The sequence below is a fragment of the Notechis scutatus genome, chromosome 12 (genome assembly GCF_049901735.1).
Source record: "Notechis scutatus isolate UNSWTSFEM ecotype Mainland chromosome 12, rNotScu1.2, whole genome shotgun sequence".
NCBI lineage: Eukaryota > Metazoa > Chordata > Lepidosauria > Squamata > Elapidae > Notechis > Notechis scutatus.
In genome coordinates this window covers 3,259,747-3,283,842 of record NC_142020.1, presented here as the reverse complement: position 1 = coordinate 3,283,842, position 24,096 = coordinate 3,259,747, and the positions used below count along the sequence as shown (strand labels likewise).

The following is a 24,096-nucleotide window of genomic DNA, read 5'->3' as shown; positions in this document are numbered from 1 at the left end:
CCATTTGCAGTGTTTACTCTCGCCTGGCCTTTCCCCCCTCTTTGGACCAAACTCTGCACGACTCCCGACCGGCCAATGGGGCGACAAACCCCGGGAATTTGCCCCCTCTCCTCCCCTGGACGTATCTTTGCTGCCATCTGGTGGCCGCGCCAGGGACTGCCAAGACCCGGGGATCCCAGGCCGCCTCCCTCAGGTGATGACGTCACTCGCCCTCCACGCGCGGTGCACCGGAACTCCCAGCAGGCACCGCGCCGTCTCACCTCCCGGGGGTGTCTGCACGGGCTTCCCGCGGTAAATCCGATCACCTTCTCCTCCTCCTCCTCCTTCTCGGCGCCTTAGACTACAGAGCCCATCTTCCCCAGCTTTGCATTACACGGTCGGGTTGGGGAATGGTCGTGCGTGCAAAGCGGGGTTTCTTGCACGGTGCGTTGGAATGCCTGCAATCGGGCGTGTATGTGTGTGTGTGTGCGGACTCCTTGCTGAGTGGAGTGCAGGGAGGGCGGTCCCGGCTGGTCTGCAAACAGGGCGAGCGAGGTTGGGTCTGGGGGCTGGTGTGGAAAGGAGACCAACCCAGAATAGTGGGCACCTTGACCTTTATTATTATTATTATTATTATTATTATTATTATTATTGTTATTGTTATTGTTATTGTTGTTGTTGTTGTTGTTATTGTTAGTGTTGTTAGTGTTGTTATTAGTGTTGTTGTTGTTGTTGTTATTGTTAGTGTTGTTAGTGTTGTTATTAGTGTTGTTATTGCTATTGTTATTAACGGGTTCTATTCCTTTAATCACATATTTCAAAGCAATGGTATATCTTTTAAATATTAAAATCTGCAGAGCCATTTGACATTCACCCTCTATTTGATCAGTAAGTTTTCAGTGATGAAACAGCCTTTTAATTAATAGCTGTTCACTTATTAGTAAGATATTCACTGGCAAAGTTTTGAAAGACAACTGACATATAAAGAATAAGAAAGGTGACAAAATCACTAGGCTTTTTTGAAAAAGTAAGTTTTCCCTGGTTATTCTGAACTGTTGAAGTATTTTCAAAGTATCCTTGTTTTTTCAAGCTATTCTGCAACGTCTTTTGCAGTCTTGCTATGACAGCATTCCAAGTAGGGGTGGTGTAACAATGGGTTCGGTGGGCGCATCCTTTTGCCATAGAAACAATTTTCTTGTCCATATAACAATTATAATTTGCCTCAGTTTCCTTCCAAAAAGTTCTAGATTTTGCACTCTCGCCTAAGCCCTGGGAGTTGCTATAATGGTCTCTCATCCAAGTCCAAACTGGGTTAGAATTTGCCCACTTTCCAAATCCAAGCTTGTTGCTGAGGGATCTTATAACTCAATAAAATGTTAAAACATGAAAGGCAAAAGCTGGGAACGGGGAATATAAAGAATCCTTATAGCTACGTGCAGGTAAAGCAAAATAAAATATAATTACCTCAAACACGATGTCTTATCCTTTAAGTGAAAGCATTTTTTTTGGGACTTTTTTTTGGAGGGAGGGTTGGACTAGACGACCTACAAGGTCCTTTCCAATTCTGTTAATCTAATCTAATCTATATATATATATGCGCGCACGCACACACACACACGTCTGATCACAAAGGTACTACTTTTCTGAAAAGACACAATTGCTGTAAAAATTCTACCCCGCTTTGCACCTGGATGAAAACCTTTATCTGTTTCATTACAGATGAAGATCCTCGCTGGTTGCGTGTGTCGTCATTTGGTCCTCTTCGGGCCCCGTTGTTTCCAAAACGGCCTCACTCCCCAGTGGTGGAAAAGAGGCCACCAGGTGCTCCGTTCTTTTCATGGTCCTACCGTTCTGCAACAGGGAGGTAGCCGGACGCCCAGCCTTCTTCGCGGGGTGCAGCCCCGGTGGCTGAGTAGCGTCGACTCGTCTCAGCGCGATCCAAAGCCACCGTCCAGCTGTGAAAACTCAGAGAAATTTACCCTGATTTACCGATTCCCGGCCATCAGGTTGTTGAAGCTCTTCTCGAGGCTGAAGGTGGTGCAGACGGGCCTTGGTTTGCTCATCCTCCCTCCGGTCTGGTTTGTCCACGGGATAAACCAGGTTATTTGGGTCACAGGCCTCTTCTTCTCCACCCTCGCCTTTCTATACGCCATCAGCTTCTTCCTGCAACGGGTCATCGGCTTCATGTACCTGAACGAAAGTGGGACCCTCCTGAAAGTTTCCCACTTGACATTTTGGGGGAAAAGGAGGAATTTCTGCTGTCCGGTTGAGTCGGTCGCGACCTTGGAAGAAGAAGGCAGAAAGAGCAACAGGTTCCTCCTGAAGTTCAGACAATGTGACCAGAAAAAAGTCTTGTATTTTTCATTTGTCTTGGGTCAAGTTGTGAATGAGGAAGCCTTTGCCAAAGTGTTTGGGTGTTATTCTTAAGTGTGTGTGTGTTTGTGTGTGTGTGAGAGAGAGAGACAGAGAAAGAGACAGAAAGAGACAGACAGAAAGAAAGAGAGAAAGAGAGAGAGAGAAAGAGAGAGAGAGAAATTTCAACACCCAGAATGTTTTGCACTGAGGATTCATAACCTTGTTAGCTAAAATACAGATAGATAACAGATAATCAGAGTTGGAAGGGACCTTGTAGGTCATCTAGTCCAACCCCCCGCTCAAGTGGGAGACCCTACACCATTTCTGACAAATGGCCTGAACTTACAGTCACAATGGACCCCCAAATTTATGTTGTGACACATTTATTGAGTTTTGCCTCGTTTTATGACCTTTCTTACCACAGTTGCTAAGCCTACAACTAGTCTTAATGCCCCTCCAATTGTCCCTTCCAACTCTGATTATCTGTTACTTCATTTTCATCACTGTTGATGCCATTGTTTTCATACACATAGACATCTCAGGTTTAGCAAACCAGATTTATTTTATCTTGTCACTTTCCCACTGGGTAGTGAAGTGGCATCAAAGAATTACCAAACGGAATTGAAATTTGATCAGACCAGCTCAATATAATGTAAGCGTTTTTGGTAACTTTACTACATGCTACTAAAATAATACCATCTAAATTTTATTTGAATGCTATTGGTATTGTATTTAGCAGATTAACGGAGTTGGAAGGGACCCTTCAAGAAGAATATGTGTATTGATTTTAGTGTTTTCATGCTACAAGCCGCTCAGAGTCACTTCGAAACGAAATGGATGGCAAGTAAATTTAATGAATAAATAAAATAAACCCTTCTCACCAAAATTTTCTTTGAATGCTGACTTTCTGGGAATTGGCTTCCTTACATTTCTCAGAAGTGGGCTCCATTAACTCAGCCATGCTCCACGCAAGCAAACGAGCAATCGTCATTGCTATGCTCAATCAGCAGTCTCTGGAAACACCCACGAACGGCAATACGCCAGCAACTTCAATCGATCAACCTTTATTGTCAGAGTACAACATGTGTACAATGAGATTAGCTGACCCTCTCTTCATGCAAACCCCCCCCCAACACAACTCACAGTGAGGACAGAAGTCCCTAACCCAGTCCCAATCTCATTACACTAAGTGACCTTGTTGCACAATGCGCCGGCCCCGCAAGTCTATCCTACTATGTTGACATGAAGTTATTTTCCGTTCAGGAGTCTGACAGCCACAGGTAGAAACTGTTCTTCAGCCTGTTGGTGCGGCTGGCTGTGCTTCTACATCTCCTTCCCGATGGTAGGAGAGTGAAGGAGGGCTGACCAGGGTGTGAGTGGTCCCTGAGGATTTTCCTCACTCTTCTAAGGCAGCAAACCCTAGCGAGGTCATCTAGCGGTGTCAGGGAACAGCCCACTAGGTTTTGTGCTGTGCTCACCACCCTCTGTAGTGTCTTTCTATCTGCGGCTGTCAAGCCAGCATACCACACCGTCATGCAATATGTGAGGATGCTTTCTATTGTGGACCGGTAAAAGGAGGCCATCAGTCGTCCCACTTTGTTCTTTTTGCGAGACCCTGAGGAAATGGAGTCTCTGTTGAGCCTTTCTGGCTACTTGGGTTGTGTTGGTTTTCCAGGTAAGATCTTCACTGAGGTAGACTCCCAGGAATTTAAAGGAGGAAACACTCCACACAGTCCCCCCCTCAATGTAAAGTGAGGCGGGTTCCCCCCTCTTCTTCTAACACTGCCTCCTCTTTGTGTCTTCTGCCATTTCTGTTGCTTCCATTTTCCCCATCAAAAAAAAGTCCTTCTTGCTCTCCTGGTTGATTTACTCAGCTAAATTGAATCCCTTCATTTTCACCAAGATGTAGGAAATTAGCTGAAGGCCAAGAGCTGCATTTGCACAACAGAGATGGTTTAGTTGCTTTGGTACAGCAACTAAATGGGACAGACAGAGGCTTCAATGGATAGTTAGGACTGCAGGAAAAAAAATTGCAATCAATTCTTTTATCCAAAGAAGAGATAATTTATCTGTCTATCTATCTATCATCTATCTATCTATCTATCTATCTATCTATCTATCTATCTATCTATCTATCTATCTATCTATCTATCATCTATCTATCTATCTATCTATCTATCTATCTATCTATCTATCTATCTTGGTTTCTATTTTTAATTTGCTTCCGGATGTTGTCCTTGCAATGAAAAAAAGAAAACGAAACTTTGATTTTGTTTTTGCTAACTAGACAGATTCATTGATATAGAAGTGGCTTGTATGTACTGGTACACCATATTTTTTTCTCTCCCCCCCCCCACCCTTCCTAGTTTTCCCTTACATTTTTGAATTTCTCTTTGTATTTTACATTTTGACAAAGCAATACAATTTAAAAAAAAAAAGAACCACACCATTGAGATGTATGTATTTATTGCTATAGAGCTCCTCCTGCAACAGCCAAAAGAACAAAGAATGGCACGATGTAGTTTTCCTGCAGGACATCCTGTCTGGTAAACATAGACTTGAAGTAGGTTTATAGTAATAGCACTTAGACTTATATACTGCTTCACAGTGCTTTTGCAGTCCTCTCTAAGCGGTTTACAGAGTCAGCCTCTTGCCCACAACAATCTGGGCCCCCATTTTACGCACCTCGGAAGGATGGAAGGCTGAGTCAACCTTGAGCCGGTCAGGATTGAACTGCTGACTAGGCACAGTCAGCCTGCAATACTGCACTCTAATCCCTGCACCAAGATGGCCTCCTTCCTCTTATCTTCCTTCCTTTCTTCTTCCCTCCCTCCCTCCCTCCTTCCTTCCTTAGCAATAGCACTTAGACTTATATACCGCTTCCCAGGCCCTTTCTAAGCGGTTTACAGAGTCAGCCTATGGCTCCCAGCAATCTGGGCCCTCGTTTTATCCACCTCAGAAGGATGGAAGGCTGAGTCAACCTTGAACCAATGAGAATTGAACTGCCAAATTGCAGTCCGCTGGGAGTCGGCAGAAATAGCTTGCAGTACTGCACTCTAACCACTGCGCCACCGAGGCTCATGGGTGCTTGGAGAAGAAACCTGACCCAAGGAGAACCAGCAGAGCCCAGGGATAGAGCAGCATGTCTGCAGAGGCCCCTCACTCTGTTCAGAATAATAAATAGCAACACACATGTTGATCTTTTTAAAAACACCACAAAAAACCTGCCGTTACTTGCAAAGTAGGTAAACAATACATTTTGCATTTTTTTTGCACCCAGGAAGAGGTGCTGCCCACCGATCCAGAGGTGGTATTCAGCTGGTTCGGACAGTTCTGATGTACCGGTAGCGGACATTTTGACCAGTTTGGAGAACTGGCAAATACCACCTCTGACTGGCCCCGCCCACCCGCCCCCGCCCTTTCTCGTCCTATATTCCATTGATTTTCAGCTCGGCTGATTCGCAAGGCAGAGCCACGCCTCAGCTGAGCTAAAAAAAACAGCTCACCTCACCTAGGGCGATCTTTGAGTTCTGTGCACGCGAGGCGATCTTTGAGTGCTGCACGCATGCAGGAAGTCATCTTTGAGTGCAGTGCATGCGCACACGGAACCAGTAGCGTGCAATTTGGAACCCTACCGCTGCGCAGATGCCCTACTGAACATGAGGGACCCACAGTCTGTGCTGGCACTGCCCGCAGAATTGTGGTGGGGAAGCCCTTGGGTTTCTCGTCTTCCCTCCCATAGCTTCATTTTCCAGTTAAAGATCCAGCTTCTCCCACATTTCCCTAAGCAACATTTTTTAATCAGAGCCTGTTTGTCATCAGCATGACTTCCTTCCCCTGAAAAAAATCTCTGTGCACCAAACACACCTGAACAATAAGCAAATGCCAGTGATGTTTGGGCATCTTCCTTGTGGCTGAGACCCTTGAGGTCAAGCTCAGATCTGTGGAAAGCTGCTGTCTTCAACACTGTCCTGCACTTAGCCACAAACCATGGTTTACATGTCTGGGTTTGGAAAGCCCAACTTAATCACCCTCTATTAGGCTTGGCCCCCTATGTCATTGCAACCATGCTTCAATTAACATTAAGGGTTTACAGCAGCCCAGTCCAGCAGCTGAAAGGAACGAGGCCCATAAGGGTGGAATGGACTTCCTGTCTGGGATACCCAGACTGCTGGCTCTGGAAGATGCTCTTAGGCCACTGAGCTGTGGGGGCTCCTGCAGGACAGTCTGCTGGTAGCTGAGTCGGGGGACCCTCTGCCTAACGGACGAAGGGGTCTCCGTGTCCATTGCATCAGCCCACCAAAGTGTCCTTGGGATACAGCTGCACCTACAAACCCTTTTTCTTGGGGTTTTTTGAAGTTCCTCAAAGAAGATGTCCATGAAGAGAACTGGCCTAAGGAACAGATCCCAACCTGGCACTGCAGCATCAGGTGAGCAGTGGCTTGCCTTTTTTAACTTGTTCCTACCCCACAGACAGCCCGTGAAGTACCACAACGTGGCAAAAACACACAGAGGACGTGGCCAAACAGAATCCACTATTAAGCCCCTGTGACTATAGGGAAAAACCTAGCCGCCACACCGTTGTTCTTCAAATAACATTCTGCCGTCAAGCCAACGTGCAGCAGCATTTTGCATGCAATTCCATCCAGATCTGATTTGATCAAATATTTCTCCGTAGTCCAAGAAGACACAGTGAGTTGACTAAAAGTACGCTTGGCTTTTTTTTTTTTTTTTTTAGAGCTTCACGAATGCTGTTTGTTTTTGATTCTGATCCAAGAGCATCCGTGGGAAATAAAACAGTCAAAAGTGCAAAACTGGTTTTGTTTTGTTTTTACATGCACTGAACGTGCAACGTTTACAACAAAGGGCTTCGTCTTTCCTTCGCTGCCCTGACCCAGCCAAGGCAGAATTCTTCACATAATTCTACCATTTTTTCTTATGGGATACAAAAAAACCGTATAATGTGCAGGATCGCCACGTCATCTTCTCTTCGATGCTCCTTGTTCTTGATGGCATCCCCAGGCATGGAAGCCCCAAAGCACTTAAGAGCGTCTCTGCAATGGCTGGAAGGGTCCGATGCTATGCAAAGTAGGCCCAGAGGAAGACTCCGGCGCTGATGCACAAGATCAGGTTGATGTTGAGGATGTGCTTCACCAGAGGTGGCTCATCAAGGGTAGCCGTGGCCGTGACTCCAGCTTTGGGTTCAGCAGCCGTCCCGGGTGAGTCCTTATTATCTCTGCTCTCCATCCCACAGACCCACAAAAAGAGGCTCATGAATTTAGATTTCTTCTCTGTCTTCTCTGTGTCCAAAGGACCTGCAGGCAAGACAATCAGCGGTAAGAAGATGAGAGGACTGGAGGCTAAAACATACGATGAACGGTTGCAGGAGCTGGGCCTGGCTAGTCTAGTGGAGAGAAGGACCAGGGGAGATAGGAGAGCAGCCTTCCAATATCTGAGGGGCTGCCCCCGAGAGGAGGAAGGGATCAGGATATTTTCCAAGGCCCCTGAAGGCCAGACAAGGAATAATGGATGGAAACTGGTCAAGGAGAGATTCAAACTAGAAATAAGGAGGAATTTTCTGATAGAACAATCAATCCGTGGAACCCATGGAACAGAAGTTGCCTTTAGAAGTTGTGGGAGCTTCATCATTGGAAGCTTTCAAAAAGAGACTGGGCTGCCATCTGTCAGAAATGGTGTAGGATCTCCTGCTTGGGCAGGGGGTTGGACTAGATGACCTACAAGGTCCCTTCCAACTCTGTTAATCTGAAAAAATAACTCCACAGTTTACTCAAAATCTCCCCGTTTGGACCTCTGGAATTTGCTGGCAAGTTCTGGGACTGATCCTGATGGTCTCTAGGACTCAACGCTGACTCAAAGGTGCCAAAAGCAAAAGCAGATTAGCTGCCGATCCCAGAATGTGTCATTATAAATGTTAAAGCTCAGATTAGTAGATTTAATGTCCTAATTTGACTTTTTTACAAATTTGTGAAGGGTTTTTGCAAGGGATCTCCTGGGCTTTGCCAACAATCGCCTCTAGGGGTCACTACAAGACCATGGAGAGAAAGGCAGCCCTGGGATTCTCCCTCTGGGAACCCCTAGATATTGGGGCTTCTAATATCAGTACCATTTTCCAATCTCTTTGATGCTGTTGGGGGGAGGGGGCTCCCCTGATTTTGTAGCCAGGATGTGGGATGCCCAGAATTGCTTTGGAGCCAAGAAATTACTTCGTCCCCAGAAAAGTGCATCTCAGTCTCCCTGAAAACAAGGAAGAACCCAAGAAATGTCCAGTTGGCCTTTTGGAAAAAGCTCCCTTGGGACTACTCTGACCGGGATGAATCTGCACAGACAACTGAGCAAACCAGCTCTGGATGCCATTTGGGATCCTGCCCAGCCTTCGTTCACAGGTCCTGCTGGCTTCCTGATTCACCTGCACTTGGAAACCAACCAATTGGTTGGACAGAAACTCAGCTGATCAAGGCCACCTGGGGTTGGGAAGGAGATCTGTCCGAATCCTCCCCTTTTCGCTGTAAGTCAGGATCAATATCTTTTATATCAGGAACTGGGTCTGGCTAGTCTAGTGTAGAGAAGGACCAGGGGAGACAAGATAGCAGCATTCCAATATTTGAGGTGTTGTCACAGAGAGGAGGAAGGGGGTCAAGCTGTTTAACAAGGCACCTGAAGGCCAGACAAGGAATAATGGATGGAAACTGATAAAAGGAGAGATTCAACCTGGAAATAAGGAGGAACTTTCTGACAGGGAGAACCATCAACCCATGGAACAGAAGTTGCCTTCGGAAGTTGTGGGAGCTTCATCCCTGGAAGCTTTCAAGAAGAGACTGGACTGCCATCTGTCAGAAATGGCGTAGGGTCTCCTGCTTGGGCAGAGGGGTTGGACTAAATGACCTACAAGGTCCCTTCCAACTCTGTTAATCTATAATCAAGGGTTTTTCACCTCCCTTTCATTATGGAGAATAAAAAGGGGGGTACGATGCTAAACTCCCCCTCAGAAATTAGAATGGCCCCAATCCTGATGACTTTTCATAAGGCTTTAAAGACTTGGCTGGGAATCCTTGTCTGGGTCTCCACATGTGTTATGGGCCTATTTCTTAGGTTTGCTTCTAATTGGCTAATTAGCGGATATGTATGTATGTATGTATGTATGATGTTTTTGGTGTTTAAAATGAATAAAATACATACAAAGAGGGAGGGAAATAGATGATATAGAGAGATGAAAGAGAGAGACAGACAGGCATGATAGGTAGGTAGGTAGGTAGGTAGGCTGGCAGGCTGGCAGGCAGGCAGGCAGACAGACAGAGAGACAGATAGATAGATAGATAAATAGAGAGAGAGAGAGACAAACAGACAGACAGACGGGGAGAGAGAGACAGACAGACAGACAGACAGAGGACAGACAGACAGACAGACAGACAGATGGACACACAGTCGATAGATAGATAGATGAGATGAGAGACAGACAGACAGACAGACAGACAGGGGGAGAGAGAGAGACATAGACACAGACAGACAGACAGACAGACAGATGGACAGACAGTCGATAGATAGATGAGAGAGAGAGAGAGAGAGAGAATGGGACCCCGGCCAATTTCCCCTCTGCTCTGTCCCTTTGGAGAAGGGGGTCAAGGAGGCACAACCCCTCTGCAGCCACAACTCCTGGCCTTCCTCATCCAGACGGGCCTATTACCTGAGCGGTTTTTGCAAGTGTTTTCTGGGCCATCCGCGATTTCCAGCTGCCCCGCGGGAGAAGGACCAGCCTCATGGATTCCTTTGACTGGGATGGATAACGATGCAATTGGTACTTCCTGTTTTCTTGGAACATCCTTGCGGGTAAACCAAGTGAGGCGGCTGATCTGTTTGGACGAAAAAACAGGTTGGACAGAATGGCTTTATTTTCTTATTTTTATAAAGAAATAACCTTTATTGAAAAATTTAAAACATTAAATTACAAAACACAATACAGATATTTAAAATGAAAATGTTGTGTATATTACAATCCATTTTGACAGTACTTATATTCCAATTGTTATTCCAGTGCACATTTTATACTCCTAGTTGTTCTTACATAAATACCTCTATCTTTCTAAACTAGACATTCCTTATCTATTTGATTGCTTGTTTCTATTATTTATCCAATGATACCAATTTTCCCAAACTGTATAATAATCTGAGTCTTTGTTCTCTTTTAATTCTAATGTAATTGTCCATATCCGCGCAATCGAAAATCTTTTGGATTATGTTGTTGGTATAGAATCTCCTTTCCAACATTGTGCGAGTGCAAATCTCGCTGCTGTAATTATATGCAGGATTAGGTATTTTATCTCTTTCATATAATCCCCTTTGATAATTCCCAGGATAAATATTTCTGCTTTATTTCTTTTGGCGATCCAAAGGCATTCCACATGCAAATGGCGCCACCATTGGAGTTCAGTGCCATCCTTCGGTAAGCCAGTTAACACGACCAGTTCATCAAGAAGAGACTGGACTGGCATCCGTCAGAAATGGTGTAGGTAGGGTCTCCTGCTTGGGTGGGGGAAGGGGTTGGACTAGATGACTTACAAGGTCTCTTCCAGAGGTGGTATTCAGCAGGTTCTGACCAGTTCTGAAGAACCAGTAGCGGAAATTTTGAGTAGTTCAGAGAACTGACAAATACCACTTCTGATTGGAGATTTTACATTGTCCTTCCCCTGCCACACCAAGCCACACCCACAGAACCGGTAGTAAAAAAAATTGAATCCCACCACTGGTCCCTTCCAACTCTGTTCATCTGTTAAATCTTATTGAGAGCAGATTTGCTGTTTTGCAGCTGCAGAGAAGATGTGTCATGCCCCTGTCAGAATCTGAATCCAAGGAAGAAGATGGACAGCTGACAGGGAATGGGAATGTGGCTCCGTTACCTGTGGAGGAGGCTGGGGAAGGGCAAAGTCTGGCTGGGCAGAGCAGGGAAGAGGTAGAACAAGGGAGAGGAAGTTCAGAGGAAGACCCAGGCCCACCCCCTCTTCATCCTACGACACGCAGGGAGGAACGGAGAAGGGAGCAATGTGAGTTGCGTGGCTTAGGGGGGAGGAAAGGGTCCTGATTCCCTTCATTAGCTACAGCTGGGAAGAGAGTTTAAAAGAGATGCAAGCTGAGTGCAGCAGCTGCTGGGAGCAAACATGAGTTTATCTTGTGTTGACTTTGCTTATCTGTGTTCCTGGCGTCTTCCCAACCATGCTGACTTATTGCCGTGCCTTCACATTTGGAGTTCTTGCTCCTGCCAGACTAATTACCTTATTTTGCCTTGATTGGACTTATAGTTACAGTTTTTGTTGACCATGTTTTGGACTTGGATTCTCTGCAGCCAAAGGCTGTTCCTGGGAGAGTTTTTCTCCAGCCCAGAAAGTAACCAGGACATTGGGGGTAAAAGTTGGAGGTAATAAAAGGGACTCCTACTGATTAACTGACTGTGTTGCCTTTGTGCCACGCCCCTTTGGGTCATCACAGGATGAAACTAGCCAGAATGAATGAAATCATCAGCACAATTCCTGCCCCAAAAGAAACGTTCTAAGAGGCTGACAGGAGCAACCAGGGAAGGTGACTTCCCATTGTCAGCAACTGGGGCTGGTGCTCCACCATTGCCATTCCAAGCACGGGGCCTTCCTGGACCCTCGCCTGACAGTGTGGTCAGCCAGTGTGGCTTGGATGGTGAGGTAAGCATGAAGAAAGTCGACAGGAAGAGTCCCAAGGGTCTTTACAGCCCAGCTAAACAGAGAAGATGCAGAAGTTCTGCATACTTTCTGGCCTCTGCTACTGTGGCAAGTTTGCATATTTTTCCTGGGTCCACCATAGTTTCTGCCTCTCTATAGAAACCCCCATCTCTGATACCTGACATAATAGCAGTCTTCCAACACTTGAAGGGAGAGGGGGACCAACTTATTTTCCAAAGCACCTGAAGGCAGGAGAAGAAACAAAGGATGGAAATTAATCAAGGAGAGGAGCAACCTAGAACTAAGGAGGAATTTCCTGACGGGAAGAACAACAACCCGTGGAATGGCTGGCCTTCAGAAGTTGTGGATGCGCCATCACTGGAGGTTTTTAAGAAGAGACTGGACAGCCATTTGTCTGAAATGGTATGGGGTCTCTGCTTGAGCGGGGGGTTAGGCTAGAAGACCTCTGAGGTCCTTTCCAACTCTTCTATTGCTACTGCCTTAGGAATAAGACTTCACTGCAAAACAGAACTCCAACCAACCTATTTCTGGCATGTAATGAAGCTTGAGTCTGCAAGGCTTAATTCAGGAAAATAAAGTATTTCTATTGAGACAGGTATTTGTTCTATCCATCTGGCCGACTGTTTTTCTCTACACTAGGGGTCTCCAACCTTGGCAACTTTAAGACTTGTGGACTACCAACTCCCAGAAGCTTTGCTGGCTGAGGAACTCTGCGAGCTGAAGTCCACAAGTCTTAAAGTCTGCCCTGCTCTACACAACTCTTAGGTCAAATTCCTTCTCACTGGTTTTATTCTAGGTAGCCAGATCAGTCTAAGCAGAGCACTAAACCACGAGAGTGAAAACAGCCAACATCTTTCTCAATGCGCATACCATTTCCTCCAGAGGGGGTTCCGTCAAGAGGCTGACAGCCACCACTACGATGAGTGTGATCACTCCCAGAATCATAGAGAAATAGAGATAATGCACGTATTTCACCACAGCTGGCCGGTCATCTGACTCCCCACAGCCCGGCTGCAGGTAGACGAAATCCAAAACCATCCGGATCAGGCCTATCACCATGCCGACCAACAGGCCACAAAATGCCCCCTGAAGGAACATCAACAAAAGAAACCAGGTTAGTTCTCTGGCCCTCAACCAACTGCCCTCTTTTAAGAACCACAAGAGCTTACGGGCCACCTGTCAGCTGCCATCTATACTTGCTTGTATGTTTCGCTACCATGCAGTGACAGTCTGCCATGAACTTTGGGGGAGGATGGATGGGAGGGAGAATGCTTTGGGGGAAAGCGGAAGTAACTGCTGGGTCTCCCTGAGAGTCTGCTTCAAGATCACCCAGCTGGGAGAAGAAGGCAGCTGCATACCAATTACGTGTCATGCCCTTGTTGGAGTCTGATTCTGAGGGAGAGATTGAGCAGCTGACAGGGAGTGGGAATGTGGCTCCGGTGGCTGTGGAAGAAGTGGGAGAAGGGCACAGTCTGGCTGGGTATTCAGAAGAAGACCCAGGGCCACCTCCTCTTCATCTTAGGGCATGCAGGGAGGAACGGAGAAGGGAGCAATGTGGCTTACGGGAGAGAAAAGGGCCCTGATCCCTTTCATTAGTTGCAGCTGGGAGTAAAGGATATTAGAAGGGTGTTTGCATACAGCACCTTGCTGGAAGCAAAGCGTGCATTATCTTTGTCGAGGCTTATTTGGGTTTTGCTGTCTTCCCAACTGTGTGTGGTTCGATATCTTTTGAAAGTCTGCAATTTATTATCCTGGCCTGTCATGTTAATTACTTCAGCGTGGTTTGTGTTGGTTTTTTTTTATTTCTAATTTATCTCTACTTTGGGTTCCGACTGCATTTCTTCTCTTTGCAGACTGTTTTTGGAAGAGTTTGATCTCCAGCTGAGGATAACTGGACATTGGGGGCCAAGTTGGAGGTATTAAAGGGAATTTATCTATTTTTGTGACTGTTATTTTTGTGCCACGCCTCGTATTATCACACTATGCTTGAAATGTCCATTTGGGAAATATCTTTCTTGAACCTGATTGGTCATGGGGGTCAGTGGTTGGTGGCAGTTAAGGGAGGGAAAAGTTGAACTTCGGGGATTTTGGCACATGATTCCGTCTATGCATTGCTGCAATACAATTGACTTCTCATAAAATTATACCTTTCTCAACAAATGGAGCCAAGGACCGTTTCAATTTAGAGGTTTAAGTGCTGGCAGGTCCGACGCCACCCAAAAGTGCTCAGAATTACCTTCTCGTTTGTCCGCTTCCAGAAGCATCCGAGGATAAACACGATGGCCACCGGAGGCTGCAGGTAAGAGCTGATGGTCTGGATGTAGATGAAGAGCTGCCCACCTTGGCTGGCCTGCACCAGCGGGATCCACAGAATGGAAATGACGACAAGGAGCAGAACAAACACCCTGTGGGGTGGAGGAAGGAAGGCCTGGTCAGTTGGGTTTCATGGTCTTCTTTTTTAAAAAAAAACAACACACCAGTTTATTAGTTTTTACAATTAAAAACAACCAACGATACATACACAAATAAACGAGAGAGAAAAAAGAAGAAAGAAAAGAAAGAAAAGAAAAGATTGAAAAGAAAGAAAAAAGAAAGAAAAAGAAGGAAGAAAAGTTAAAAGCATTCTTATTTTTACAGTTTGCAAGATCTTTTTTCATAGCCTTTGATTTATGTCATATACACACACCTATTCTATACATATATTTAATGGTCTTCTAACTGGGGATGAGCAGATCATGGCAGTGAGCGAAGTGTTTGATTTCGTTGTACGAGGTGCAATGACAATAAAGGAAACTAAGATCAGGAGCTTTGGAATGGCGGATTTGGACTGAGCACGGTTGGGAAAAGCGCTCTGGCCTTCGCAGAGCACAGCCCTTCTCTGCCGTTCATTAAAGGATCCAGAGCTTTTTCAGGCTTCTGGGTGAGGAAGAATTGTGTCAGGCCGGCCATCTTCACCATACCTTGCTTCTGCTGGCATCCTGCCATAAAACCAGTGGTGGGGTTCAAAAAATTTTACTACCCGTTCTGTTGGCATGGCTTGGTGGGCATGGCTGTTCTGACCCAAACCTTGTTCCAAGGAAGCAAACATGAAACGGAGGTAACAGCAAAACCTTTTAATGATTCTTGACGAATTCCGTTCCTTCCTGGTTAAAAGGCTGTTTCAAACTAATTGTCTCCGATAAGAACCATCCTTGCCAAGGTGGTGCAAGGCTGCCAAGAACAACAGATAAAGTTGCTAAGAAATATTTCAAACACAAAAAGTCTCCAAACACAAACTAAGAAAAGTCCAAACATCCACAAGACTTCAGTGCAAAAACTTCTTTGCTTCCTGCAAAGAACTCTGGTTTCTCAGCTGGCTTTTTATCTCTTAAGGGAGGGGCCATTATCTTGCAGCCTTACTCCTGAATCTCCCGTGCTACTGCAGCTGCTCTTTCCTTCGAGCAGCTCTGCGCCCACATGCACACTGGGCACAGGCTCCTCGGGGTCCACTTCCTCACTGCTGCCAGCCTCCACAATCTCCAAAGACAGCATTCCACTCCCTGAAGGTCCTGGCCCCATCCCTGCCTCACACGCAGGCCCCTCATCTGAGTCCTCGCTCTCCAAGACCTCAGCCAGGGTTGCCATCTGGCTATTTTTCCGGCCAAATTCGAGAAATCTGGCCGTATTTCTATCTGCTTGGCCGTGAAAAAAATGATGTCTCCGGCCAAATTTATTTGGCCGGAAATTTGGCCATATGAAAGTTGCTTGGCCGTGAAATCAGCCAGATGGCAACCCAGCCGCTCTCCTTCCCTCGCGCATGCGCGTCACCATGAGCAAAAGGAGGACAAGCGCGTCCTCTCAGTTCTCCGACATGCCCGCTTCCTCTCAACTCCCATCACACACCCCTTTGGGACCTTGGCGCCCGGCCACGCCCTTCCCACCTGTGACCCGAGCAGGGGCGGCTCCTCCTCCATCAACACCACACCCATTCCTATTACGGCTCGTTCCAATGCCACGCCCCTCGGCTTCCCCACCCATCCTGAGCTCTCCTTCCCTCGCACATGCAAAAGGAGGACAAGCGCGTCCTCTGGCGCTCTCCTTCCTTCGCGCATGCGCGTCACTATGAGCAAAAAATAATTTGGCCAATTTTGGCCGTATTTTGACTTGAGTTTGGCCGCAGAGCCAAACTGCGATCTGGCAACCCTGACCTCAGCCGTCCGCAACTGCTGCCAGCGAACCACAACAGTGGCAGGAGAAGGATACTGCAAAATCCCATTCCCTCCCAACTCCTGGGGGAAGGTCACTGCAAAATCCCCCTTCCCTCCCCACCCCACTAACCTGCTTTCCAGCCGTTCTCCTGTGCAGGGCAACCAAAGGAGACCCAGCCAATCAGCTGGGACTCAATGGGAGGCAGAGAAGAGATGGGGTTGGCGGGGCCACTCAGAGGTGGCATTGGCTGGTTCTCTAAACTACTCAAAATTTCCACTACCGGTTCTCCAGAACTGGTCAGAACCTGCTGAATGCCACCTCTGCATAAAACCCAGGGGAAGTGGGGAGGAGGATGGGGAAATAGGGAATGAGCAAAGGGAGGAAGGGAGGGGATGATAGAGTGTCAGGAACCAAAAGTGTCGATCAAGGACAGACAGTGAGAGTGAAATGTAAAACTATTACAGAAAGGTGCCAAACCTCAATGCCTTTTCCCAAACCCCTAAAACAAATACAACTGGACACTGATGGACTGGTCAAGAGGGAGGGAATGAGAGACCAGGAAAAAACGCAGAAATATTCAGATCCAGCTTTGCTTATCCTGTAACCCCTTGAACTTAGTTAAAGTAAACCTTTCACTTCAACCATGGAGTCGAGGGTCTTTCTTTCCTGAGGACCAAGTTGGGACAGTCCTGACAAGTGGTTTTACAGAACCCAGTTATGAACGTGTAAACTGAATCCCTGAAAAAGGTCAGGCTCTGTGAATGACCATCAGAGGGGGCGTTGTGCACACACAGAAGGTCCAAAGCATTTTTTTCAAATGATCTTCAGAATAAGTTCAGGCCATATAGGTCTTATTTGTTCATCGGTTTGGCTAAAGCTTGCCTCCTAGAATTAGAGTAGAATAGAGCTGGAAAGGACCTTGAAGGTCTTCTAATCCAGCCCCCTGCTCTGGCAAGAGAACCTATACTAATTCAGATAAGTGACTGTCTAGTCTCTTTTTAAAAGCCTTCAGTGATGGAGTGCCCACGATTTCTGGTGGCAAGCTGTTCCATTGGTTAATTGTCCTCACTGAATGAATGAATGAATTCTTTATTGGCCAAGTGTGGTTGGACACACAAGGAATTTGTCTTGGTGTAAATGCTCTCAGGGTACATAAAAGAAAAGATGCCTTCGTCAAGAGTCAAGAATCATCAGGTACAACACTTAATAATAGTCATAGGGTACAATAAGAATAGGATAGGATAGGATAGGATAGGATAGGATAGGATAGAATAGAATAGAATAGAATAGAATAGAATAGAATAGAATAGAATAGAATAGAATAGAATAGGAATTCTTTATTGGCCAAGTGTGACTGGACACCCAAGGAATTTGTCTTGGTGCAAATGCTCTCAGTATACATAAAAGAAAAGATGCATTCATCAAGAGTCAAGAATCATCAGGTACAACACTTAATAATAGTCATAGGGTACAATAAGAATAGGATAGGGTAGGATAGAATAGAATAGAATAGAATAGAATAGAATAGAATAGAATAGAATAGAATAGAATAGAATAGGAATTCTTTATTGGCCAAGTGTGACTGGACACCCAAGGAATTTGTCTTGGTGCAAATGCTCTCAGTGTTCATACAAGAAAAGATGCATTTATCAAGAGTCAAGAATCATCAGGTACAACACTTAATGATACTCATAGGGTACAATAAGCAATCAAATCATACCAGGAAACAGTCTAAAATCGTAAGGATACAAGCGATAAAGTTACAGTCATACAGTCACAAGTGGGAGGGGATGGGTGATCAGGAGTGATGAGAAAATTAATAGTAATAGAAGTGCAGACTTTGTAAATAGTTGGACAGTTTTGAGAGAATTATTTGTTTAGCAGAATGATGGCATTCGGGGGAAAAACTCTCTTTGTGTCTGGTTGTTCTGGTGTGCAGTGCCCTATAACGTCATTTTGAGGGTAGGAGTTGAAACAGTTAGGAAGTTTCTCCTTAATTCCAGAATGCTTCTCCCTTTGATTAGTTTCCAACCATTGTTTCTTGTCCTGCCCTCTGATACTCCCCAGAGTAGAGGACACCTGGGACTCTTGCTAGATGTGTCCCATGGGCTGGGAGGTCTTACCTGCCAACAATCATGAGCTCCCATTCAGAAGACAGAGGTCGAAGATGTCGCCAAAGATCCATGGTGAAAATGGTGCTTGCACTGTTGAAGATGGAAGTCAAAGAGGACATCAGCGCTGCGATCATGACCGACATCATAAGCCCTCTTAGTCCTAGAAGCAAAAAGAGGGGCTGTTGGTGAATCTGGATGAGAATATTCCTCACCAGCGTCCTCCTCAGGACATCCAAAGAAGTTTGCAGTTCATCAGAACCAGAAGTGGTATTCAGCAGGTCCTGACTGGTTCTGGAGAACCAGTAGCAGAAATTTTGAGTAGTTCAGAGAACCGGCCAATCCCACTTCTGATTGGCCCCGCCAACCCCATCTCTTCTCTGCCTCCCATTGAGTCCCAGCTGATTGGCTGGGTCTCCTTTGTTTGCCCTGCACAGGAGAACAGAGCTGGAAAGCAGGTTAGTGGGGTGGGGAGGGAATGGAGATTTTACAGTATCCTTCCTCTGCTATGCCCACCAAGCCATGCCCACAGAACCAGTAGTAAAAAATTTTTGAATCCCACCCCTGATCAGAACGTTCTTGCTATTTGCTAAGTCATAACTTGCTTTAAACTCCCCAAAAAAAGAAAAAAGAAAAAAAAGAGAATAAAATCAGGAATTGTTTCAATTAACAAAGGGAAAAAAATACTTTACTTTTCACAGAGGTATAGAATCACAGAAATATTAGTATTAGAATTATAATGAATTAAAATAAATTAGAATTAGAATATGAATATTCTTTCTTGGCTTAGTGTGATTGGACACACAAGGGATTTGTCTCCGGTGCAGAAGCTCTCAGTGTACATACAAACAATAAAGTGATAGGTAAATAAAGTGACACACAGGTCACAAATCATGATACAAACAACAATTGATAAATCATAATATGTATTGTAGGTGTAGGTAGAGGTAAAGATGAGAGGTGACAAAGATGAAAAGATGCTATTCCATCCAGTTGTATGTTATCTTGCAATTATTTTCTCCACCTTTAATCTAAGTAATTAATGAAAAAAAAAATAGCACACCAGACCCTCCTGCTTGTGAAGGCAAAAATGCCTCCTGCTCCCAAAAGTCCTATTGCAGGCCTGCCAGCCCCTCTAGGCAGTAAGAAGCCCCCTTACCCAGTGGCAGAAGCTCGATGACAAGTTTGGGGTACGCAATATCTGAACATCCAGATGGATTGCCACAGATCTCTTTACAGGATTTGGGGTCAGCACAAGCCACTAGATCTGCAACAAAACAGAACCAAAACAACGTTATGAAGGGTGAGAGAAAAGCTGGACAATTTGGAAAAGTTTTTTTTTTTTTTAAAGGATTAGAAAGCAGATTCAGGGCTGCCATTTTGTGAGGAGAATGGACCCTGCCGGAGGGAAGCCTGGGGGTCCCAACTTCTACCTCGGGAAGCCCTCACATTTTCCCAGCTCAGCCCATGTTGCGATAGAGACGGGTTAAGGCACCATAATCGGAGTTTGGTGCCATCCTTAGGTAAGCTGGTTAACTCAACAAGTTCATCAAGAAGAGACTAGACTGCCTTTTATGCCTTTAAGCATGTGATTTAATTGAAAAGTAATGAGTTAAATATCTAAGATATGAATGAATATCAATATTAATGAATAGATTTGTATTATTTTGATAATATAGTATAATTTTAGAATGTACCAGACAGAATACCAATGTAGGTTATGTATTTTATATTAAGTACTATAAATATAGAGGAAAAAGACAAAGGCATCATACTACATATAGTGTATAGGAGAAGTACTTCTTTTTTTTTAAAGAAGAAAAATAAATGATTGGCTGGAATAGAACAGACAAAGAATAATAAATATTACTATATGAATTGAGAGGAGATAAAAAAATAAAAATGAAATAAAATTGAGAAAATTTAAAGGAGAGGAGAAGTTATATAGAAAATTGAAAATGTTAAGAAGATATGAAATGGTATGTAAAATGAATATGAAATTGAACTTGTGTCTGTACCAAGAGTTTTAACCCGGGACTAAGCAACTTTCAGAAAAGAGATTTTTATACTTTTATGTTTTGTGTTTATGTGTATTTATGTATTGTTTGTCTTGAAAAATAAAACTTGTTTAAAAAAAAAAAAGAAGAGACTAGACTGCCATCTGTCAGAAATGGTGTAGGGTCTCCTGCTTGGTCAGGGGGTTGGACTAGATCAGGGCTATCCAACTTTGGTAACTTTAAGCCTGGAGGACTTCAACTCCCAGAATCCCCCAGCCAGCTGGCTGGGGAATTCTGGGAGTTGAAGTCCTCCAGGCTTAAAGTTGCTAAATTTGGAGACCCCTGGACTAGATGACCAACAAGGTCCCTTTCCAACTCTGTTAATCTGTAATCCCCAGAAGATTCTCACCTGAATTCTAATCTCATACCTCAGTGTGGATGAAAATCCTGAACTGCCTCAAAAGATCAAAATGCTGAAATAATTTCTATATAGCTAAATCCCTGGCTACCTGGGATATCTACAAGCTAGAGCAATTTCCAAGGGGATAAAGGAAATCAAACTTTATTTCTAAATATGTAAAAAAAAATGTTAAAACCCCTTTTATCTGTAAATATTAAACATTCAACCAAACTTCTCAGGTCACAGGATATAATAGGTACAACTAAGGGAACACGGCTTGAAGGATGAACAACTGCTGAAGTTTAAAGACCCACTTATATAATTTAAACAGAGAATCAAAAACATGAAATAAATGAGACTTCAAACACTACAGGAAAACAAAAAACATAAATTAAACCAATTCCTGGCTGCTTGCTTTATTCATTTCTACAGAAAGAACAGTTGTCTGAAGCAAACAGTTCCTCTACTTCAGTTACCTGGGCTTATCTTTGATCTTAGATTCTAAACTTTAATCAGCATCTGAGAAGAAGATGTACTTTTCCCAGTCTCACTCCACAGATTCTGAGGGACTGCTTCTGCCTTCCACGTTTTGTTTTAAATCAGCCAGCCATTTCTATGTCCAGCAGAGGAAGGAACGGTAGTATTTCTCTGGGTGTGTTGATAGTCTACCTGGGCACCTGGCAGGTGAGCTGCCTTCATCCATCATTCAAGCTCTCCTCAGGAGCACCCATACCTGGTTCACCACAGTGACCAAGTTTCCATGTCAGAACGTGAAAGATACGCACAGGAGTATGGGTTGTTTATTTTTAAGATAGCTTTCTTCTATGAACCCAGCCATATATATATATTCAGTTTGACCAAGCATGATATGTAAACTTAGTTACTTGGTTGGGTTCACACATTCAGCTATACTTTGCTTGACCTTAATTCCCTCTATATACATATATGTATTCCCCAGGGAATTAAGATTGAGCAAAGTATAGCTGAATGTGTGAACCCAACCAAGTAACTGAGTTTACATATCACGTTTGGTCAAACTGAATTGTAATTTGCTTAACCATAGTCTATTTTTAAAAATAGAGTTTGCCTGAGTTTATTCAACACAATAATCATGACAAAAACAGTGAGTTCACATGGTCCCTTAGGCACAAATAAACAATCCACATCTTAGTTTTATACGTTGTGTGAACATAGAGAGGGACCATAATCACCAACAAATAAATAAGCAAAGAATGTTGTTAGGTATAAAATTGATACCAAATATGGTTTGGGTGAATAAATATATAAAACTTAGATATCATGGTTTAAGTGCTTATCACTTTAAGCACAATGCAGCAGGCAATTAGCCGATTAAGGGTGCGGTTAGAAGTTACAATATAAGGAAGCATTAGAAGCAGGAAAGCTTACTGACTGCGACTAACTGTGTCTTGCTGTGACTAACTGTGATTACTGACTGTGAGTGCCTGAGACTGAACTGTTTATTGTTTGCTACTGTTTGCTGAATATCCAGCGTTTGTTTCTCTGGAGAGTGAAACCGGAGGAGGAGAAGATATCTTTATCGGCTGATAAAGATATTGCAAGGACTCTTAACTTGGACTATACTAGTGAGTCTTACTGGATGGAAATACTGTGAATGACTTAATGGACTGAATGACAATGCTTAAACTCTAACTGGATTAAAAACTATTTAAACTACAAACAGTGTTTGTGTTCAGTGTGTGTATACTCTGGGGCCCTTCCACTCTCGTTTGGCTTCCTGGCTTGACTACTGCTGCAATACTCTTCTAGGGGTTAATTTCCAAAAATTTGTCACAACTGTCCATGATATCCAGGCTGGATGGAACAAACTATGTTTCATGGTCAATGAAATGTAGTTTACTTCTACGCAGAGAAGGTTTGTGGGACATTATAGCAAACCCACCAGATGTGAGTAGCTGGGATCCTGCTAATGATGATGATAAAGAAAAGTTACAAGACTTTAAACTGAAGAATGAGCAGGCTTTATGCATCATAGGACTAACTCTCTGTGATCAGCAGCTTGTCCATATTCGTGGAGAAGAAAATGCTGCAAACTGCTGGGAGAACCTCAGGAAGATTTATGTTCGGGACAGTGTAGGAGCACATATAAATCTTACACGGAAGCTTTTTCGAACGCATCTTCAGAGGAATGGAGATATGTTAGTTCATTTAAACTGTATGAAGAGCATTTTTCAAGATTTGCAAGAAAAAGAGCTTATATTTAATGAACTGCAAAAGTCTACATAATATTATCTTCATTAGATCAAAGCTATGATGACTATGTGACTTCGTTAGAGGTATTGCCAAAAGAAAGCCTCTCATTAACCGAGATTACAGGCAGGCTACTAGAAGAAGCCAGAAGAAGGCGTGAGCGTGACGAGCTGAGAGAAGATAAGAAAGAAGAGAAATTATCTTCAAAGCCTGAAAGAAACCAGCAAAGCAAAGTAAAGCACCTGGAAGAAGAGAATTTATCTTCAACGGCATACACAATTAAAAAGTGTTTTAATTGTGGAGGCAGAGGACATTTGGCAAGATTTTGCAAAAGAGAAAAAGCCAGAATGTAAAAAGCCAAAGAAAGCATTTGAACTAGCCACGTTTAGCAACTCTGATGTGAAGAATAATTTATGGGTGGTTGACAGTGGCGCATCCCACTGCATCACAAGAGATAAGACAAAATTTATAAAAATGTCTACAAGTTCTCAACATATATCTCTTGCTAACGGCTGGAACCTGAAAGCGAAAGGTCAAGGTTTTGCACGTTGTCCGTACATAAACCAGGATATAAAAATGTTGTATGTACCGCAACTAAAGTTTAATTTGCTTTCAGTAAGGGTATTAGATAAATTAGGTTATGTAATTACTTTTAAAGATAATAATTGCATAATTGAAAAAGATAACAAAAGGGTAACTGCAGCTTTAAATGGAACATTATATATCTTAGATAATAGTAAGAAAGGGGAGGCTCAAACTGTATTTAATAATATAAAGCCTCATGAAGAATGTATCCATTTATTGCATAGGCGTTTGGGGCATGTAAATTTTAAAATGCTAAAACGTACAGTTGAGTTATCTGAAGGAATAAGGTTAAAATCTTGTGATAAATATTTGCGTTGTAATGTTTGCTGTGAAGATAAGAGCAAAGTATTGCCTGCAAATAGGCTAAATGGTTTCAAAACAAAAGAACCTTTAGAAGTAGTATTTGCAGACATAATAGGTCCAAAGAAACCCAGTATGGGGGTGCTAGATATATACTGAGCATTATGGACCATTATTCTAGATATGGGTTTTGCTATTTAATGAAAAGCAAAACTGAAACATATCAACAT

The 24,096-nt window shown here is 43.9% G+C and overlaps 2 protein-coding genes and 1 long non-coding RNA gene across 9 annotated transcripts in view; 2 read left to right on the top strand and 1 right to left on the bottom strand.

Annotated features, from left to right (window-relative positions):
* The first annotated feature begins 59 nt into the window (after positions 1 to 59).
* TMEM186 (transmembrane protein 186) lies at positions 60 to 3,220 on the top strand. The gene is made up of 2 exons (XM_087973147.1): positions 60 to 291; positions 1,699 to 3,220. Exons 1-2 carry the CDS (start codon positions 76 to 78, stop codon positions 2,404 to 2,406), a joined length of 924 nt encoding a protein of 307 aa, XP_087829273.1. The 5' UTR covers positions 60 to 75; the 3' UTR covers positions 2,407 to 3,220.
* A 1,563-nt stretch (positions 3,221 to 4,783) lies between these two features.
* The window catches only part of SLC5A11 (solute carrier family 5 member 11), a 55,094-nt gene continuing 35,781 nt past the window's right edge, over positions 4,784 to 24,096 (bottom strand). For all 7 annotated transcript variants that reach the window (XM_087973136.1, XM_087973139.1, XM_087973137.1 and 4 more), the window contains 6 exons: positions 19,515 to 19,622; positions 18,368 to 18,518; positions 14,293 to 14,461; positions 12,927 to 13,142; positions 10,037 to 10,202; positions 4,784 to 7,649 (listed from right to left, as the gene is read on the bottom strand). In XM_087973136.1, coding sequence (XP_087829262.1) covers positions 7,414 to 7,649; positions 10,037 to 10,202; positions 12,927 to 13,142; positions 14,293 to 14,461; positions 18,368 to 18,518; positions 19,515 to 19,622 — 1,046 coding nt within the window. In that variant the 3' untranslated portion in view covers positions 4,784 to 7,413. The remainder of the gene's footprint in view (positions 7,650 to 10,036; positions 10,203 to 12,926; positions 13,143 to 14,292; positions 14,462 to 18,367; positions 18,519 to 19,514; positions 19,623 to 24,096) is intronic.
* LOC148129637 (uncharacterized) lies at positions 13,081 to 13,993 on the top strand. Its single transcript, XR_015750855.1, has 2 exons — positions 13,081 to 13,170; positions 13,910 to 13,993. It is a non-coding gene; the product is annotated as an uncharacterized LOC148129637 (long non-coding RNA).

Excerpts from the sequence above, each read along its gene's own strand:
- TMEM186 (XM_087973147.1), top strand. The coding sequence starts at position 76 with ATGGGGCGACAAACCCCGGGAATTTGCCCCCTCTCCTCCCCTGGACGT. Across the intron at positions 292-1,698 it reads GTCTGCACGGGCTTCCCGCG|ATGAAGATCCTCGCTGGTTG; the intron begins GTAAATCCGATC and ends GTTTCATTACAG.